At 44.5% G+C, this 19,187-nt stretch overlaps 1 protein-coding gene across 2 annotated transcripts in view; it reads right to left on the reverse strand.

Moving 5' to 3' along the window:
• Positions 1–5,517: 5,517 nt before the first annotated feature.
• LOC132384015 (centromere protein F-like) overlaps positions 5,518–19,187 on the reverse strand; it is an 83,918-nt gene continuing 70,248 nt past the window's right edge. For both annotated transcript variants that reach the window (XM_059955285.1, XM_059955286.1), the window contains one exon: positions 5,518–15,180. In XM_059955285.1, coding sequence (XP_059811268.1) covers positions 15,074–15,180 — 107 coding nt within the window. In that variant the 3' untranslated portion in view covers positions 5,518–15,073. The remainder of the gene's footprint in view (positions 15,181–19,187) is intronic.

The following is a 19,187-nucleotide window of genomic DNA, read 5'->3' on the forward strand; positions in this document are numbered from 1 at the left end:
AGAAACAGGCCTTTTGGCCCTTCTTGGCTGTGCCGAACCATTTTTCTACCTAGTCCCACTGACCTGCACCTGGCCCATATCCCTCCATACACCTCTCATCCCCACATACCTGTCCAAGTTTTTCTTAAATGTTAAAAGTGAGCCCATATTTACCAGCTCATTCCACACTCCCACCACTCTCTGTGTAAAGAAGCCCCCTCCCCTAATGTTCCCTTTAAACTTTTCCCCCTTCACCCTTAACCCATGTCCTCTGGTTTTTTTCTCCCCTAACCTCAGTGGAAAAAGCCTGCTTGCCTTCTCTCTATCTATACCCATCATAATTTTATATACCTCTATCAAGTCTCCCCTCATTCTTCTATGCTCCAGGGAATAAAGTCCTAACCTATTCAACCTTTCTCTGTAACTCAGTTTCTCAAGTCCCAGCAACATCTTTGTAAACCTTCTCTGCACTCTTTCAACCTTATTAATATCCTTCCTGTAATTCAGTGACCAAAACTGCACACAATACTCCAAATTTGGCCTCACCAATGCTCTATACAACCTCACCATAACATTCCAACTCTTATACTCAATACTTTGATTTATAAAGGCCAATGTACCAAAAGCTTTCTTTAGGACCCTATCTACCCGTGACTCTGCTTTTAGGGAATTTTGTATCTGTATTCCTAGACCCCTCTGTTCTACTGCTCTCCTCAGTGCCCTACCATTTACCTTATTAGTTCTACCTTGGTTTGACCTTCCAAAGTGCAAGACCTCACACTTGTCTGTATTTTTAAAAAATCTGCCATTTTTCAGCCCATTTTTCCAGCTGGTCCAAATCCCTCTGCAAGCTTTGAAAACCTTCCTCACTGTCCACTACACCTCCAATCTTTGTATCATCAGCAAATTTGCGGATCCAATTTACCACATTATCATCCAGATCATTGATATAGATGCCAAATAACAATGGACCCGGCACTGATCCCTGTGGCACACCACTAGTCACAGGCCTCCACTCAGAGAAGCAATCCTCCACTACCACTCTCTGACTTCTTTCATTGAGCCAATGTACTTCAATTTTTAAAAAATTCTGTTTTTGCACCACTTAATTAACTAATTTATAATATACTTACTGTAATTCACATTTTTTTCTACATTACGATATATTGCATTATACTGCTGCCGCAAAGTTAACTAACTTCATGACACTTGTGCATGGGAGGGTGAAAGGGGCTTTGCGGTTTTACTGTTTTTCTGTCTTTCATTCTTTGGGGGTTTTTTCTGTTTCATGGATGTCTGTGAAGAGTAAGAATTTCACTGGACAACAAAGATTTTGCTTCCTGAATACCTTTAGGTGTACCTTATGAATTTTTGGCTACTGATCATGAAAATCACCATGAAATTTCCCTCTCATGCACCATATTTTAATAAACATGTTTAATATTTCAATTCATAATTCAAGTCAATTAAAATGTTGCCTACAATGTAAGCTGGAAAGTTTCCTATCTTGTCCAGGCATGCTTAGATGGCACGGCTGCTACATGGTAGGACAGGTTTTAGTAATAATTATTGGGTTCAGGACTGTAAGGGTGGAATTTGCTATCACCAGGCACAGAAATTTCTGTGAAGGATTTTGATATTTGAGAGATGATTCCCAGAATAACCGATGCCAAGATTAAGGAAAGCATTTTTGTTGGTCCACAAATCAGACAGGCAATTTGAAGAATTTCTAGTGGGACCGGAGAAAATCACATGAAAGGCATTCAAGGAAGTTGTTGAAATTTTTCTCGGCATCTACAGAGCACTGAACTACACGCAGCTGGTTGAAAGCATGCTTCAAGCATATAAAACCATGAAATGCAACATGTCACTAAAGATTCATTTTCTGCATTCCCATTTAGACTTCTTCCCTGCAAATCTTGGTGCTGTTAGTGACGAGCATGGTGAAAGGTTTCACCAGGACATTGTGGTCACAGAGAAAAGATACCAGGGCAACTGGAATCCACCAATGCTGGCAAATTATTGTTGGACACTTAAACAAGAAGCCTCAGACACTGAGTACAAATGAAAATCATTAACAAAATATTTTTAACTTAGTTGAACTATTGCAAAGCATCAGCACCATTATGCAATTAAACAGATTATATTCAATAAAAGTTAATTTCTTGTTTCTCCAAATTCCTATTCTGGAATTATATTTCTGTTCATCTTCAAGCAGTCTATCATAAACAAAACAGAATTCTGAGGAAGCAACACTTATGAAAAAAATTGTTGTCCAGTGTTTCAGGTCGAACACTGCATGCATTCTCTGACATTAAATGGTACCATTGACTTCTGCCGGTAATATTAAACCTGACTGATCTTATTGATAGGCAAAAGTTCAAATGGCTGTATGACTCACTGCTTCTGTTTTATTCACGGAATTCTTGCACTGGAATTTAAAGCAAGGATGTAATGCTGAGGATTTATTAGGGATTGGTTTGATGACATTTGGAGTATTGTGAGCAGTTTTAGGCCCTGTATCTACGAAAGGAGGTATTGGAATTGGAGAAGGTCCGGAGATTTATTAAAATGACCCCAGGAATGAATGAGGAGTGTTTGACGGCTCTGGGCTTGTACTCGAGTTTAGAAAAATGAGGGGGAGTCTCATTGAGACCTACCGAATATTTAAAGGTCTGGATAGAGTGGACGTGGAGAAGATGGATCCAGTCATGGGGGAGTCTAGGGCAGGAAGCTACGGTTTCCAAACAGAAGAATGTTTCTTTAGAACAGAGATGAGGAGGAATCGCTGAAGGTTAATTTGTAGGTTGAGGCAGTGATGAGGAAGGCAAATGTGATGTTAGCATTCATTTCGAGAGGGCTAGAATATAAAAGCAAGGATGTAATGTTGAGACTTTATAAAGCACCAGTGAGGCCTCACTTGGAGTATTGTGAGCAGTTTTGGGCTCTTTATCAAAGAAAGGTTGTGCTGCCATTGGAGAGAGTTCAAAGGAGGTTCACAAAAAAGATTCTGGGATTGAAAGGCTTGTCATATGAGGAGGGTTTGATGGTTCTGGGTCTCTACTCACTGGGATTCAGAAGAGTGAGCGGTGACCTCATTGAAACCTACCAGACATTGAAAGGTCTGGATAGAGTGGACATGGAGAGGAGGCTTCCTATTGTGGGCGGATCTAGTAGGACCAGAGGGCACAGCCCCAGGATGGAAGGATGTCCCTTCAGAACAGAGATGAGGAGGAATTTCTTTAGCTAGAGAGTGGTGAATATGTGGAACTCATTGTCACAGATGGCAGTGGAAATCAAGTCACTGGATATTTTTGAAGCATAGGTTGATAGATTCTTAATTAGTGAGGGTGCCAAAGGCAGGAGAACAAAAATTAATCACCCATAATGCAATGGTGGAGCAGAATGACGAGCAGATTCTGCTCATGTCTCACAGTCTAAAAAATTATTAAAGCAGAAAGCACTCATTATTTTTAATGATTAAAAAAATACAGAAACAGTGAGTCGTACAGAGCTTTGAGCTTTTGCCAGTCAATAAGATCAGACTCAGGTTTAATATGACCGGCGTACGACAACAGTTCCATTTAATATAAGAGAATGTATACAGTAAACAACCTGAAATTCTTACTCTTTTCAGACATCCGCAAAACAGAAGAGAACCCCAAAGAATGAATGACAAACTTTAGAACTCCAAAGAACCCCGCCACACCCACTCACAAATGCAATACATAATATAGAAAAAATGTGAATTAGTGTTTTTTATATATATATATATGTATATACACACACATATAAACTTAATAACTAATATATATAAATAAAATAGTGTGGCGCGTGGCCAAGTGGTTAAGGCATTGGACTGGAGATCTGAAGGTCATGAAGGTGTGTTGTATCCTTGAGCAAGGCACTTAACCACACATTGTGCCAGTCTACCCAGCTGAAAATGAGTACCAACCAACTGCTGGGGGTTAACCTCATGATAGACTGGCATCCTATCTGGGGGTGGGGGGGGGAGTCTCATACTCTCAGTCACTTCATGCCATGGAAACCAGCATAAGCACTGGCCTGATGAGCCGAGAAGGCTCCGGACAGATGTTAACTTTTAGATATATGTATAAAATAGTTAACTTAAGTAACTAGTGCAAAACCAGAAATTAAAAGAAGTAGTGAGGTTCATGGGTTCAATGTTCATTCAGAAATCAGATGGCAGAGGGGAAGAAGCTGTTCTTGAATCATTGAGTGTGTGCCTTCAGACTCCTGCTCCTCCTCCCTGATGGTGACAGTGAGAAGAGGGCACGTCCTGGGTGGTGGGGGCTCTTTGGTAGAAGAAATAAACGGGCAGACTATTATTTAAATGGGGAGAGAATTTGAAGTTCTGAGATGCAACGGGACTTGGGAGTCCTCATGCAGGATGCCCTTAAGGTTAACCTCCAGACTGAGTTGGTGGTGAAGAAGGCGAATACAAAGTTGGCATTCATTTCTAGAGGAATAGAGTATAGGAGCAGGGATGTGATGTTGAGGCTCTATAAGACCTCACTTGGAGTACTGTGTGCAGTTTTGGGCTCCTTATTTAAGAAAGGATGCGCTGACATTGGAGAGGGTTCAGAGAAGATTCACTAGAATGATTTCGAGAATGAGAGGGTTAACATGTGAGGAACGTTTGACCGCTCTTGGACTATACACCTTGGAGTTTAGAAGAATGAAGGGGAACCTCACAGAAACATTTTGAATGTTGAAAGGCATGGACAGAGTGGATGTGGCAAAGTTGTTTCCCTAGTTGGGGGAGTCTAGTACAAGAGGACATGACTTGAGGATTGCAGGGCGCCCATTCAGAACAGAGATGCGAACAAAACTTTTTTAGCCAGAGGGTGGTGAATCTGTGGAATTTGTTGCCACGGGCGGCAGTGGAGGCCAAGTCATTGGGTGTATTTAAGGCAGAGGTATCTGGCATAGGTATCTGAGTAGCCAGGGCATGAAAGGTTATGGTGAGAAGTCGGGGGAATGGGACTAAATGGGAGAATGGATCGGCTCATGATGAAATGGTGGAGCAGACTCGATGGGCGGAATGGCCAATTTCTGCTCCTTTGTCTTACGGTCTTAATGATGGATGCCACCGTTTTTTTGCGGTATCACTCCCTGAAGATGTCCTAGGGAGGTTAGTGCCTCAGAATAGGACAATAGATGGAGCTTTACAACTCTCTGCAGTTTATTTTGATCTTTTGCAGTGCCTCCCACACCCCATATCCGATGCAGCTAGTTAGAATGATCTCCGTGGTACACCCGTAGAAAGTTTCCAGTGTCTTTGGCGACATATCAAATCTTCTCAAAATTCTTAGTGAGATACAGCCCGTTGTGCTTTCTTTGTAGCTGCATCAATATGTTGGGTGCAAGGTAGATCCCCAGAGATATGGACACCCAGGAACTTGATGTCCTCTTCTGATACCACCCCCCCCCTCCCATGAGAACTGGCTGATCCTCTACCTCCTGTAAGATCCTTGTACTCACAAATCGTCACACACTTGTTCAGAAGATGCATTGCAATTTTATTTCTTTCACAGGTATCAGTGAAGGGCCAGCGTCCGATGAGCTTTAATACAAGGCGGTAACAGTAAGTAATCTGATCAATTAACAGTGGACAATATTTTTTGTAGACATGAAATAGAATCCCTTCTAGAAGCCCCTCAAATAGAATCACTACCAAAGAGTGATTTCTTAAAAATGGAAGATTAAATTCAACAACTCAGCATATTGGACATCTGTATACATAAATGATTGAAAGTGTTGAAATCACGGATAAAAGAAAGCATCAATTCAGAGCTTGTACCTCAGAGGTTGGGAAAGAAAACTCAATTTAAAAGCAGCTCCAAGAGGACGACAACCTTGTCTTTGGGTTTGGAGGCTTGTGTGCCTCAACGACCCGGAGAGATACATTGGTTGGAGTCAGGGCTTTCTGCTTTGGCCCTTGGTAAGGGCCACCCATGCCAAACAGGTCAAAGGGTAGAGGCCAGACTAAGAGTGGTCCACAGGTTCTCCAGGTTCAGGGGTTCAGCTCAGGGCTAACAACCCCGACTGGCAAGAGAAAACTGTTGCAGAAAGAGCAATGAAGAATCCTTCTACATCTGAGTGCAACGGTATTCCTGAGTCTCCACCTGGAACTTTCATGACTGATGATAGGTGAAAACTGAGAGGATACTACAGACATGATGAAGGACGCCCTGAATGCTAGGGATGGAGGACCTTCATTGTTGCCCTAAACACCAGCGGTGTAACGGGCAGTATCTGAGTAAGTAGGTCTCACTGCTTATCCCTAGTATCGGTGCACAGAACTTGCAAAAGCAAACCAGGATGAGCTCAACGCCAACGACAACTAATGTTGAATTAGCACCACCTGTAAGTGCGGTGAAAGGGACGGAGGTCATTGAAAACTATAGTGGCTTGGAGAACATCAAAACCAATCTAGAACTCCAGACATTCATTTGGCCCCAATCTGTCATTGGTAAAGCACCCAGGGTGAATCCAGGGATCCCCCAAGTTAAAATTGCACGAATACATCTCACTCCACAAGAGTGATGAACCTTAGCGTAAGAAATAGCTCTTCCAATTCATGAGCATTCCAATAATTATAGGCACAAGAGGTTACGTAGATGCTGGCAATCTTGAGCAACATACAATTAAGTGTCTCAGCCTTAGAAGTCACCTGTTTGTTCTGCTCCATGGATGCCGCCTGATCTACAGATTCACTTTGTGTGTTCCCCAATAAATATTATGACTGTTGGGTGATATTCAGAGATAATTTGTTGGAAAGACTTTCAGCTGAAGAATGAACACCAGGAAGGAATTTGGAGTTTGAAGAGATTTGGCATGTCAACAAATACACTCAAAAACTTCTACAGCTGTACTGTGGAGAGAATGCTGACAGGCTGCACCACTGTCTGGTATGGAGGGGCTACTGCACAGGACCGAAAGAAGCTGCAGAAGGTTGTAAATCTAGTCAGCTCCATCTTGGGCACTAGCCTACAAAGTACCCAGGTCATCTTTAGGGTGTGGTGTCTCAGAAAGCCAGCGTCCATTATTAAGGACCTCCAGCACCCTGGACATGTCCTTATTTCACTGTTACCGTCAGGTAGGAGGTACAGAAGCCTGAAGGCACACACTCAGCGATTCAGGAATAACTTCTTCCCCTCTGCTGTCAGATTTCTAAATGGGCATTGAATCTTTGGACACTATCTCACTTTTTAAAAATATACAGTATTTCTGTTTTTGCACATTTTAATGATCTATTCAATTTACATAATTGATTTACTTATTTATTATGATTATTTTTTTTCTCAGCTAGATTATGTATTCAATTGAACTGCTGCTGCTAAATTAACACATTTCACATCACATGCCAGTGATAATAAACCTGATTCTGATTGTGAATACACCTTTCCCTCCAGAAAGATGTATTCCTGGCTCTTAGAGAGATTGAGATGGAAAGGCTCTCGTGGTGTCCCCTGCTTTACAATTATTCGCTTTATGCTACTTTGCTTTTACAAAAGACCTACATTAGTAACACGTTTTCGCATTATAAAGAGGATTTTTGCTTTTACGAAAATTTTTCCCCGTATAAATTAATGGTTCTTCGCTTTACACTATTTCGGCTTAAGAAAGGTTTCATAGGAGTGCTCTACCTTTGTAAAGGGGGGAGGAACACCTGTAAACAAAATCATAGTAATATTGGCTCTGTCCTGTATTAATACGGTTCTGTTGTGTTTGAATTACCTTACGAAGCCATGGCAATAAATAGAATGCCTAGGAACAAAGGAAGTTATATGTCCAGATATGTCCAGTTAATTAGAGCGTTTAAAAAAAGGCATTGGATCATCTTTCTTCGATCTGGTTTAACAGGAATTTCTTTAGCCAGAGGGTGGTGAATCTGTGGAATTCATTGTCACAGGCGGATATGGAGTCCAAGTCACTGAGAAGATTTAAAGCAAGGGATGATAGGCTCTTGATCAGTAACGGCATCAAAGTTTACGGGGAGAAGGCAGGAGAATGGGGTCGAGAGGGAAAATAAATCAGCCACGATGCAGAATAATTGTGTCTGAAGTCCTAATTCAGCTCCTATGACTTAAAAATCTTAAAATCAACAATTGGTGGAAAGAATGCTTAATAGCCCTGCCATATCCTGAACTAGCATTTATTTGAAGTGGGAATTATATTATCCAGCACGTAAGTTTTTTTCTGTGTTGTTTTTATGTAGTTCAGTGTAGTTTTTGTACTGTTTCATGTAGCACCATGGTCCTGAAAAATGTCTCGTTTTTACTGTGTACTGTACCAGCAGTTATGGTCGAAATGACAATAAAAAGCGACTTGACGTGGAGTGCAATTACGAAGAAAGCATGGTAACACCTCCACTTCCTTAGAAATTTGTGAAGATTTGGCATGACATCTAAAACTTAAGACAAACCTCTATAGCTGTGTGGTGGAGAGTATATTGGCTGGCCGCATCACAACCCGGTATGGAAACACAAAATCGTACAAAAACTAATTTGATAGGCCGCTGTCCATCATGGGCAAAGCCCTCCCCATCACTAACCACATCTACACGGAGAGGCGTCGCAGGAAAGCAGTGCCCATCATCAGAGACCCCCACCACTCAGGCCGTGCTCTCTTCTCGCTGCTGCCATCAGGTAGAGGGTACAAGAGCCTCAGGACTCGCACCACCATGTTCAGGAACAGTTACCACCCCTCAACCATCAGGCTCTTGAACAAAAGCCTGATTATTAAGACATTCCCACAGCCAATGATCTCATTTTCAAGGACTCTTCATCTTATGTCCTCAATACTTATTGTTTATCTATTGTTTTCTTTCATTTTGTTGTCTTTTGCACATTGCCCGTTGGGCAGGGTCTTTCAGTGATTCTATTAAGATTACTGAGTCTGCCGGCGAGAAAACGAATGTCAGGCTTGGTGGTGTATGGTGGCATACACTGTAGACGTACTTTCTTTGTACAATAAATTCAATTTGAACTTGCACAGATGTTTCAAAGATCCAAAGCACATTTATTATCGAAGAATATATAAATTATACACCTTATTTGTCTGCTTACAAGAAACCCGAATAACCCGATTTAAAAAAAACACTGTGCCGAGAGAGAGAGAGAGAGAGAGAGAGAGAGAGAGAGAGAAAAACACACATTGATGTGAATAGAAGCAAGCCAACAGCATCCTATACCAGACCGAGTCCCAGATCTGCTCCAGGCGTCAGTCCCCAGTTCATCGCACCAACAGGGCAGAAACGAAGGCAGCCGAACCAGTTCACAGCCTCAGCGCCGTGGGGAAAGGACTGAATATCTGCGGGAGAGCCAGCGAGATCAGCCTCGGGCTTCCAGACTATCTGGGCCGGCGTTGGAACTGTCCAAGCTCTGGGCAGTGCCTCGCTGTGCTTAGTCGTGTCTAAACATTTGTGAGTGGCAGACGAAGAGTAACTTCTTATCACGTAAGCAACCAGAGTACATCGCACGCTTACACAGAAGCTGCTAACAATCAAGCAGCATCTGATATCATCAAAAATGACTGTCAAGCCCGAGACTCAACAGGCTGGTTCCTTCAAATTAAGAAGTGAATTATCAATACATGAATACACTGCATTGCACAATGACTATGTTCCCAAGTACAAGAACAACACTGTAATTAGTGTTAACAATTATTACAGAATCCTGAACAAAGTGTTTTTGACAGTACTGCTGCAGCAGCAACCTAGCAAACCCCAATCATGATTCACCCTACTCCTCTGTGTAGAGGTTGCCTAGTATACCACATACTGTACTTTTGGGTGCCAGGGTGGGGATGCGTCTCCACCAAGGGAGGCGTGAGGCACTCTTTCCCCTCCACTGGCCTGCAGGTCACCCCTGGGCAAGGTGTAGAACCTGCTTAGCCCTTCCCCGTGGGGGCAGCCGGTGCATATCACAAGTCACGTACTATGCCACCACTGACACCAGGCAGATAATCTCTGAAGAGTACTGATAATGGCTGGGGTTTACTCCACATTGTAAAGACACACTGCCCACAAGAAGGCACTTTTGTAGAATTTGCCAAGAACAATCATGGCCATAGACCACGATCACCCACATCATATGATGATCTCATATGACATGGCACATAATGATGACCATATAGAGATCGCCAGGCTGGGTTGAGAGGTGTGCAGATCAGGTAAGACAGAGGCAATGGCTCCCGTTACAACTTGAGGCATTGAAACACAAAGAGCAGGTGCACCAGTCTCCAGCGGCGGACCCAAACCTACCCGCTGACTAGGCTGCATACCTGAGGTCCAAGCGACCACACCACTTGCCCTGGCCTGCCTACCCCGACCCCACTGTTTTTGACCACCACCAGAGGAATGGAGTTCAGTGGGGGTATGGAGGAGAGTTACCAGGATGCTGCCTGATCTAGAGAGCGTATGAAGATAGCTCCAAAGAGAAAAGCTCTAACTTGCTCCGTCTGAGGATTATGAGAGGTATGATAGATAAATGGCCAGCCAGACACTCTTTTGCCCGGGGCAGAAATGGCTCATACGAGGGGGCATAATTTTAAGTTGATTGGAGGAGAGTATGTGGGGGGGGGGGATATCAGAGGTAAGCTATTTAACACAAAGAATGGTGAGTGTGTGTAACACCATGCCAGGGGTGTTTGTAAGAGGCAGCTGCATCAGCAGCCCTTAAGAAACTCCCAGATAGGCACATGGACAATAGCTTTGCAAAGTGCAGGTGGGCACTTCCCTCTCAGTATTCGGACTGGAGGACCAAGCATATAGCAGCGATTTATTGATCTAGGAGTATGGTATCCCCATTCAGAATGGGGGAAAATTAACTAGACTGGATATATTACCATTCCAACAATGCTATGATTATAGATCTAGTGTTTACCCAGCGTACCTGACGAATAAACTCTTCTTGGGCTTCCAGCCTTCAAGGAGCACAGGAGGTGTATCCGTTTGGGTTACCTGGAGAAATCGGCGCTAGCAGAACATTGCATTCGCAATGGCCGCAGGATTGACTTCAATGGCACAAAACTACCGTGCCGTGTCAGTGGCTTTTGGGACCGCCTGGTGAAGGAAGCCGCTGAAATAAAACTAGAGGAAAAGGATTTTAGCAAAGATGAAGATCTCGAATTCGATTGTAAACGAGGTGGGAAAGCAGAAACCTGATTGGTTGAGGGCTAACCAATCAGGAGGGATGGACTATGGGGGGTATAAATACCACCGGACTAAACGTACCCAGGCATCATCCCTGATAAAGATGGCCGAGTTTGTCATCAATACATCGGTTATAGTCGATACCTGTACACGGCTGGAAGCCCAAGAACAGCTGATTGAAGATGTGATTATGTTACCACCATAAACTAGATTAATATTCAAGTCTGTGCTGGAGACATCTCCAGGTTGATTCACTCCCCTTTATGGAACAAACTTTATACTGTGGTGAACGGTGACACCTGCTGGTTGCTGGCTCAGACAGAAGTCTGCTTCAGAGTTGGCAGACTTCTTCCAGCTAGGGAATTGTGCAATTCTGGCAATTAATTGGGTCGAAAGAACACAACGGTAATTCAGAATCAAAATCCAACGAACATTACAGCGGGCGATGAATAACCTCTCTCAGCACAAGGGCTGGTACAACCCGAAGCATTAGAAAAAGTGACATCTGTTTCTTTCTTGAGATGGAAGTGCAACATGGTAATTGCATCGCACAACATCTGACTTGCTTCCGGATTTCATCTGTAGGGCTGCTTACCACAAACCTGAAGTGCCAAGTGCAGCATGTGTCCTTTCGAACGTGGTCAGCACAAAGAAAGCAATAATACTTGAGAATAAATTGGCTTTGGCAGATAATACAATACTCCACCCATACAGCAAATAATTTGAATGTAACAAATTTGTATACAATAGCTATCAAAATGATAAGCAGTACAGGTGGTTTCACATTTGACAAAATTCCACATCAAAAGCAATTATTAAATAAAATCTTTCAACAAGATCCCAACACCTATTTTTACAAATAAGAAATGCCACAAAAGGTGGTGGATTTGGCCCACTCCATCACGGGTAAAGCCCTCCCAGCCACTGGGCACATCTACATGAAACACTGTCGTAGGAAAGCAGCATCCATCACCAGAGATCCCCACCACCCAGGCCGTGCTCTCTTCTCGCTGCTGCCATCAAGTAGAAGGTACAGGAGCCTCAGGACTCGCACCACCAGGTTCAGGAACAGTTACCACCCCTCAACCATCAGGAAGGAGGTACAGGAGCCTCAGGATTCACACCATCAGGTTCAGGAACAGTTACTACCCCTCAACCATCAGGCAGAAGGTACAGGAGCCTCAGGACTCACACCACCAGGTTCAGGAACAGTTACCACCCCTCAACCATCAGGAAGGAGGTACAGGAGCCTCAGGACGCGCACCACCAGGTTCAGGAACAGTTACCACCCCTCAACCATCAGGAAGGAGGTACAGGAGCCTCAGGACTCGCACCACCAGGTTCAGGAACAGTTACTACCCCTCAACCATCAGGTAGAAGGTACAGGAGCCTCAGGACACGCACCACCAGGTTCAGGAACAGTTACTACCCCTCAACCATCAGGCTCTTCAACAAAAGGGGATAACTCCACCCATCCATTGAGATGTTCCCTCAACCAATGATCTCAATTTAAGGACTCTTTATCTCGTGTTCTCGTTATTTATTGCTATTTATTTATATTTGCATTTGCACAGTTTGTTGTCTTCTGCACTCTGGCTGATCTTTCACTGATCCTGTTTACAGTGACTATTCTATAGGTTTGCTGAGGATGCCCGCCGGGAAATGAATCTCAGGGTTGTATATGGAGACACATATGTACTTTGATAGTAAAATTTACTTTGAACTTTGGTTTCAACATATGAGGCCTCATAGAATTTAATACTGTAGCCATTTGTCAAAATATAAGGTGGCCTTATTATTGACCAGGAAAACACAATGAATTAATTTAAATGCCTGTAATCAATGTGAATTGGTGAGACTGATTAGAATCTCAATGTAACAACAGTAAAATGCCTTAAAATCAATGAGTGGCTACAGCAGAGGCCATTTGCCCCATCACATCCCTGCTAGCCCTTTACCAATCCCATTTCCATAAACAAACAGTGTGAGGTATGGGGTAATGAGGCTGTGCTCATCGACCAATCAGAAACCTGATGGCAAAGGGGAAAAAAGCCGTTTGGATTTGTTGAGAGTGGGTCTTCAGGCCCCTGTATCTCCTCTGAGATGGTAATAATGAGAAGGGGTTGTGTACTGGATGGCGACAGCCCCTAGGAAGTCGGGCAATCCACAGGCACTTAAGACCAGAAGACGAAGGTGGCCTGCCTTGGCATTAGAGAACTGCGCAATGCACGTGGGTGAGTGCCTGGGTGGGAGGGAGGGACAGGTCTTGTTTTCCCGTTGTTGCCTGGTATGTTGTCTGCACAGCGACCTGGACATGCTAAGCTGGCGCCCAAAAATGTGTCTTGCTGTGACCTTCCACATCTTCTTCATCATATATTTTATCCAATTCTCTCTTCTGGGCCACAGCGGAACCTGCCCCAGGCATATAGGTAGTCAGTGAAATAACATTTAGAGGAAGACAGAGAGGGAAACAGACAGGCAGCAAAGATGTGCCATGTTATTTTCAAAAAGGGAAAGTCTCCTCTCAGTTTCAACTCCATGTGAAGTGCCAGAGGCGGAGGAAGTCTGTTAATAACAATCGGGGTGGAGATGCAATGGGCATTTTGTTATTTTTGGATTTAGGTAGTTTTACAGATGAGGAATACCCGCCTCTTCCCGACGCTTCGCACAGCAGTGCGATCCTGTCAGTTCTTGTAACAACCTCCCATACTGTAGCGACGCTAATAGGCACAGGCACCTCTCTCTGCAAAGGGCTGCACCGAAAAGATTAATTTTCACTAAACATCAAAAAGAAACCTGAAATAAATTAGAAGTTCTCATCACGGATGATCTCACAGCAGTGTCTCCACTTCCTAAGGAGATTAAGGCAAGTGTGGCTACCCCTCACCACCACCCCCCAACTGCATTTTACAGGAGCTCAGTTGAGGTCGTCCTGACAAGTTGCATCTCTATCTGGTCTGGGAGCAGCCAAGCATTGGACTGGAAGTCCCTACATAGGACTGTGAGAACGGCCGAGAGGATCATAGGGGTCTCCCTACCACCCATCGGGTACATTTACCAGGAGCGCTGCGTACACAGGGCCCTTAGTATTATCCAGGATCCCACCCGTCCATCCAGCATCCTCTTTGACTTTCTACCATCGGGCAGGAGACTCCGATGCATAAAGACAAGAACGGTCGGGATGGGAAACAGTTTCTTCCCTCAGGCCATCAGGCTTTTGAACTCCCTGCTGCATCGCATTCGAGTGTCACTGGTTAATCTGTTCTGTACCTGACAATATTTAATATTAATGTACGTTAGTTTGTTATTTATTAGTGATTCATCTGTAGATTTCATGTTATTATATGTTGTGTGTACTACTGTGCTTTACATCTTGGTCCAGAGAAACGTCTCCTTTGACGGTTATACATGTATATAGTTAAATGAAAATAAACTTGACTTAAATATCAGTAACAAAATCCACATTAACCCACATTGTGCAAATTCAATTCTGGTACCTTTGAGAGAAAGAGACCCAGGAACCCGGGCTTCCACTATAAATCATTTACAATTTGTCTTTTACAAGTTACAAATCTATTAATCTTATCCTAATAAGGACCTGTAAACCATAAACACAAGAGATTCTGCAGATACTGGAAACTTGGAGCAACACATGCACAATACTGGAGAATCTCAGCAGGTCAGGCAGCACCTGTGGAGTGAAATAAACTGCTGACGCATCGGCACGAAACGCCGACGGTTTATTACCTTCCGTAGATGCCACCCACCCTGCCGATTTCCTTCAGCGTTTTGTATGTGTTACTCTGTAAACAGGTTCTTATTTTCTGAGAGCCCTCCATTTCCAGCAGACACGGCTCATCATTTTTTTGTACCAATTTTGCTTGCCACCATCGTCGCCTGTCGTCCCCGAAGCTAGTCGCACGGTTCTTTCTCCTGCTGCTGAGGACAAAGTGCGGAGTTCAGAATTCCTCGCCGCAGGACGTGTGGGCAGAAAGACCCAGAAGGGATGTCGGCGAAGCCTGAGAACAGAGCATGTGCACTCAGAATGACACAGAAAAGGCATTAAAAGAGACCCCATCCTAGCCGCAGATTACTCAGGCTGGGTTGAGCCGCTCTCCAGTTCCTGGCAACACACCTGCCAAAGTTTCGTCGCCGCGCGAGGAGACATCGTCACTGAGTTCACTTTGTAACTCAAAATTTAGGATCGAGCTTCCGAGATGCCGTCCGATCAGCCGATTGAGAAGTACCTGGAGGCCGAGCGTTTGGAGGACACGCCACAACCACTGTGCACTGACGACATCTCCTCGCTCGGCGACAAAACGTTAGCAAGCAAATCGCCAGGATCGGAGAAGGATTCAACCCAACCAGCTGAGATACACATCTTCGAATAAATTATTCAATTAGTTAAAAAAACACACACACACGGAAAAGCCACGTTGACAGAGCAAGTTTCAACCTGTGGTATCACCACTATCTGGGACCAACTGGTCAAAATAGGTCACAGAAAATCCTCCAATTTTAAAAGCAGAAGATGTGGAAGATTTTATATTAATAATGGAACGCACTCTTAATTTGTTAACTCAATGAGAACCAGTCTTTGGGAAATAAAATTTGTACACGATTGATCTTCCAACTGCAACCCACTCGAAGTGCTGGGGGAACTCAGAGGGTCAGGCGACACCTATGGAAATGAGTAAACAGTCAACGTTCCAGGCCGAGACCCTTCTTCAGGACCGAGAAGGAAGGGGGAGGATGGCAGAATTAGGTGCGGGGAGGGGAGGGAGAACTAACTGGAAGGTCAAGCCAAGTGGGCGGGAAAGATCAATGGCTGGAGAAGAAGTCATCCAATAGGAGAGGAGGGAGGACCGCAGGAGAAAGGGAGGGAGGAGGGGAGTGATAGGCAGGAGAGAAGAGGTAAAAGGCGAGAGTGGGGAATAGAAGAGGGAAAAGGGGAGGGAAGTTTTTTTTTAAAGGAGAAATCGATGTTCATGCCATCAGGTTGGAGGCTACCCAGACGGAATATAAGGTATTGCTCCTCCACCCTGAGGGCAGCCTCATCATGGCACAAGCGGAGGCTGGCATGTCAATACTTCCAGCTGATACTTTGTAGCTAGTGAAGGGCGTAGGACATTCTGATCTTGTCCCATTGAAACTACACAGGGGAAGACAATCGATGAACATTCCTGCTATTAGGAGTTCTATCCCTGCTACTTAATCAGGACAGGTCAGGACAGATCTATTCGGTCGCCGAACATCCGTGTAGGAGCCCTGCATTGTACTCTGTGATGCGCGTTCATTGTGGTAACGAGTCACGTTAGTTGGGGTGTGGCAAAAGTGAAGGGAATAAGTTCCGTCTTCATGCTTTGTTCATTGCAGTTTGTAGATTGGGGCCGGCGGAGGTCATACCTTTTGCTGACCTCTCAATAATGGTTTATTATGGTTATTATAGTAGTTGGTCACATGAGGGGTGCGTGGCAAAAGCAAAGGGAATAAGCTCCGTCTTCATGCTTTGTTCATTGCAGGTTGTAGATCAGCATATCTTTTGTTGACCACTCTATCACACTTTTGGAGCGATCATTTGAGCTGGGGGGGTGGTGGGGGGGGCGCGCCATGCAAATATAACAGCCCTGTAGCAATCGCAGGCTAGTGGAAATCGTTTGGCCGCCACAATTTGGTTGGTTGTATATTCAAAGCAACATACACTAAACGCTGGAGGAACTCAGCAGGCAGGCAATATCTATGAAAAAGAGTAAACAGTTGATGTTTCGGGCCGAGACCTTTCTTCAGGACTGCAGAAAACAATCCCTCAACACTGTAACAAAAACGGGTATACTTTGGGTTCCTGGGAGGGACAAGAGGCTTTTGGAACAGACACTAGTATTGACTATTTAAAGGGGTCCTGCAAGTTGGGATGGTCTACTATTGCAAATATGTAATTTTGTTAATTTTCCTGGCAATATTCTGAATGTTAAAGGATGTGATTACAGCAAATGAAAGCGTAGTAAATCACAAACAAGAGAAAATCTGCTGGAAATCCGAGCAACGCTTAGAAAATGCTGGAGGAACTCAGCAGGCAGCATCTGTGGGAAAAAAGTACATTTTGGGCCGAGACTCTTCGGCAGGAGTGGAGAGAAAAAAGATGAGGAGTAGATTTAAGAGGGAAGGGGAGAGAGTGACAGTCGGAGGGCAGCAGGCATCACGGGGGGGAGCAGCGAGAGAGGGTTTCACTGAACTCCCATCAAAGGGAAGATTTAAACTCCTCCAGGGTAGGCGTCCCTGGAAGAGACTTCACTGTGGCAAATCTCGTGCTGAATCATGCCAGGAGGATCAGAGTCTCCAGGACTCCCTCTCCTGAAGGTCTGCTGTGTGAAAGGTGTGGTGTGAAGCCCATCGATTTACAGCACCAGCGATCGCCGGATCGGGGTTCAATCCCTGCCGCTGCCTGTAAGGAGTTTGCACGTTCTCACCCTGACCGCGTGGGTCTCCTCCCGCATTCCAGAGACGCACAGTCAGGGGGAGAGTGCGCTATGTTGGCGCCGGAAGCGTGGTGGCACTTGCCAGCTGCCCCCCAGCGCAATCCACGGACTGTGTTGGTTGTTGATGCAAACAACACATTTCATTGTACGGTATGTTTTGACGCACATGTGAAAAGTAACGATAACCTTTAACACTTTTATATTTCCCAGTCGCAGCTTCTGGAAGGCTCCATCAGAAGTCACTGGGGAGGCCTCACCTTGAGTATTGTGAACAGTTTTGGGCTCCTCGTCTGAGAAAAGATGTGCTGGTCCAGAGGAGGTTCACAAGGATGATTCCAGGAATGAAAGGGTTATCATCCGAGGAACGTTTGATGGCTCTGGGTCTGTACTCGCTGGAATTCAGAAAGATGGGGGGGAAATCTCATTGAAACCCTTTCGAATGTTGGTTTCAGAGTAGATGTGGAAAAGATGTCTCCCATGGTGGGGGAGTCTAGGATGAGAGGGCACAGCCTCAGGATGGGGGGGGGGGGGGCGGGGAGTCCATTTAAAAAACTGAGGCGGAGAAATCTCTTTAGCCAAGAGGGCGGTGAATTTGTGGAGTTTGTTACCTGTGGGGGCCAGGTCGTTGGCTGCATTTAAGGCAGAGATTGATAGGCTCTTGATCGGACGTGGCATTGAAGGTTACGGGGAGAAGGCTGGGGAGTGGGGCTGAGAAGGGGAAAAAGGATCAGCCATGATTGAATGGCAGAGCAGACTCGATGGGCTAGATGGCCTAATTCTGCTCCTATGTCTTATGGTCTATTATAGTCAGTTATAACCATGTATCAAGTTGACTTGACTTTTACAAGGGATATTTAATACAATTTCCTAAATCAAAGTAACTTCCCTGGACTAATGTCAGTGTGCAGTATAGTGGGGGGAGTTGAGGACCAGAGGGCACAGCCTCAGAATACAAGGACACCCCTATAGAACAGAGGTGTGGAGGAATTTCTTTAGCCAGTGAATCTGCGGAATTCATTGCCACAGAGGGCTGTGGAGGCCAAGTCACTGGGTACGTTTAAAGCGGAAGATACTTAATTAATAAGGGTATCAAAGGCTACGGGACAAAGGCAGGAGAACTGGTTGATCACCCAAGTTGGTGCGATCTTTCATCGATTCTGTTATGGTTACTATTTTACGGATTCATTGAGCTCACCTGCAAGAAAATGAATCTCAGGGTTGTATACGTACTTGGATAATAAATTTACTTTGATCTTTTGAGAATGGGGTTGAGGGAGAAAATATATCAGCCACGATCGAATGGTAGGGTAGACCCGATGGTCTGAATGGCACAATTCTGTTCCTATCTCTTATGAAGCCTGGACTGTGTTTTTCCTGGGTTACTGGATTTCCAGAAGGTGTTCGATAAGGTGACACATAAAAGACTTATCCATAAGTTAAGGATGCATAGAGTTGGGGGTGACGTATTAGCATGATTAGATGGTTGGCGAACTAATAGAAAGCAGAGAGTTGGGACACATGGGTGTTACTCTGGTTGGCAATTGGTGGTG

The sequence above is a fragment of the Hypanus sabinus genome, chromosome 31 (assembly GCF_030144855.1).
Source record: "Hypanus sabinus isolate sHypSab1 chromosome 31, sHypSab1.hap1, whole genome shotgun sequence".
In the NCBI taxonomy this organism is placed as follows: Eukaryota; Metazoa; Chordata; class Chondrichthyes; order Myliobatiformes; family Dasyatidae; genus Hypanus; species Hypanus sabinus.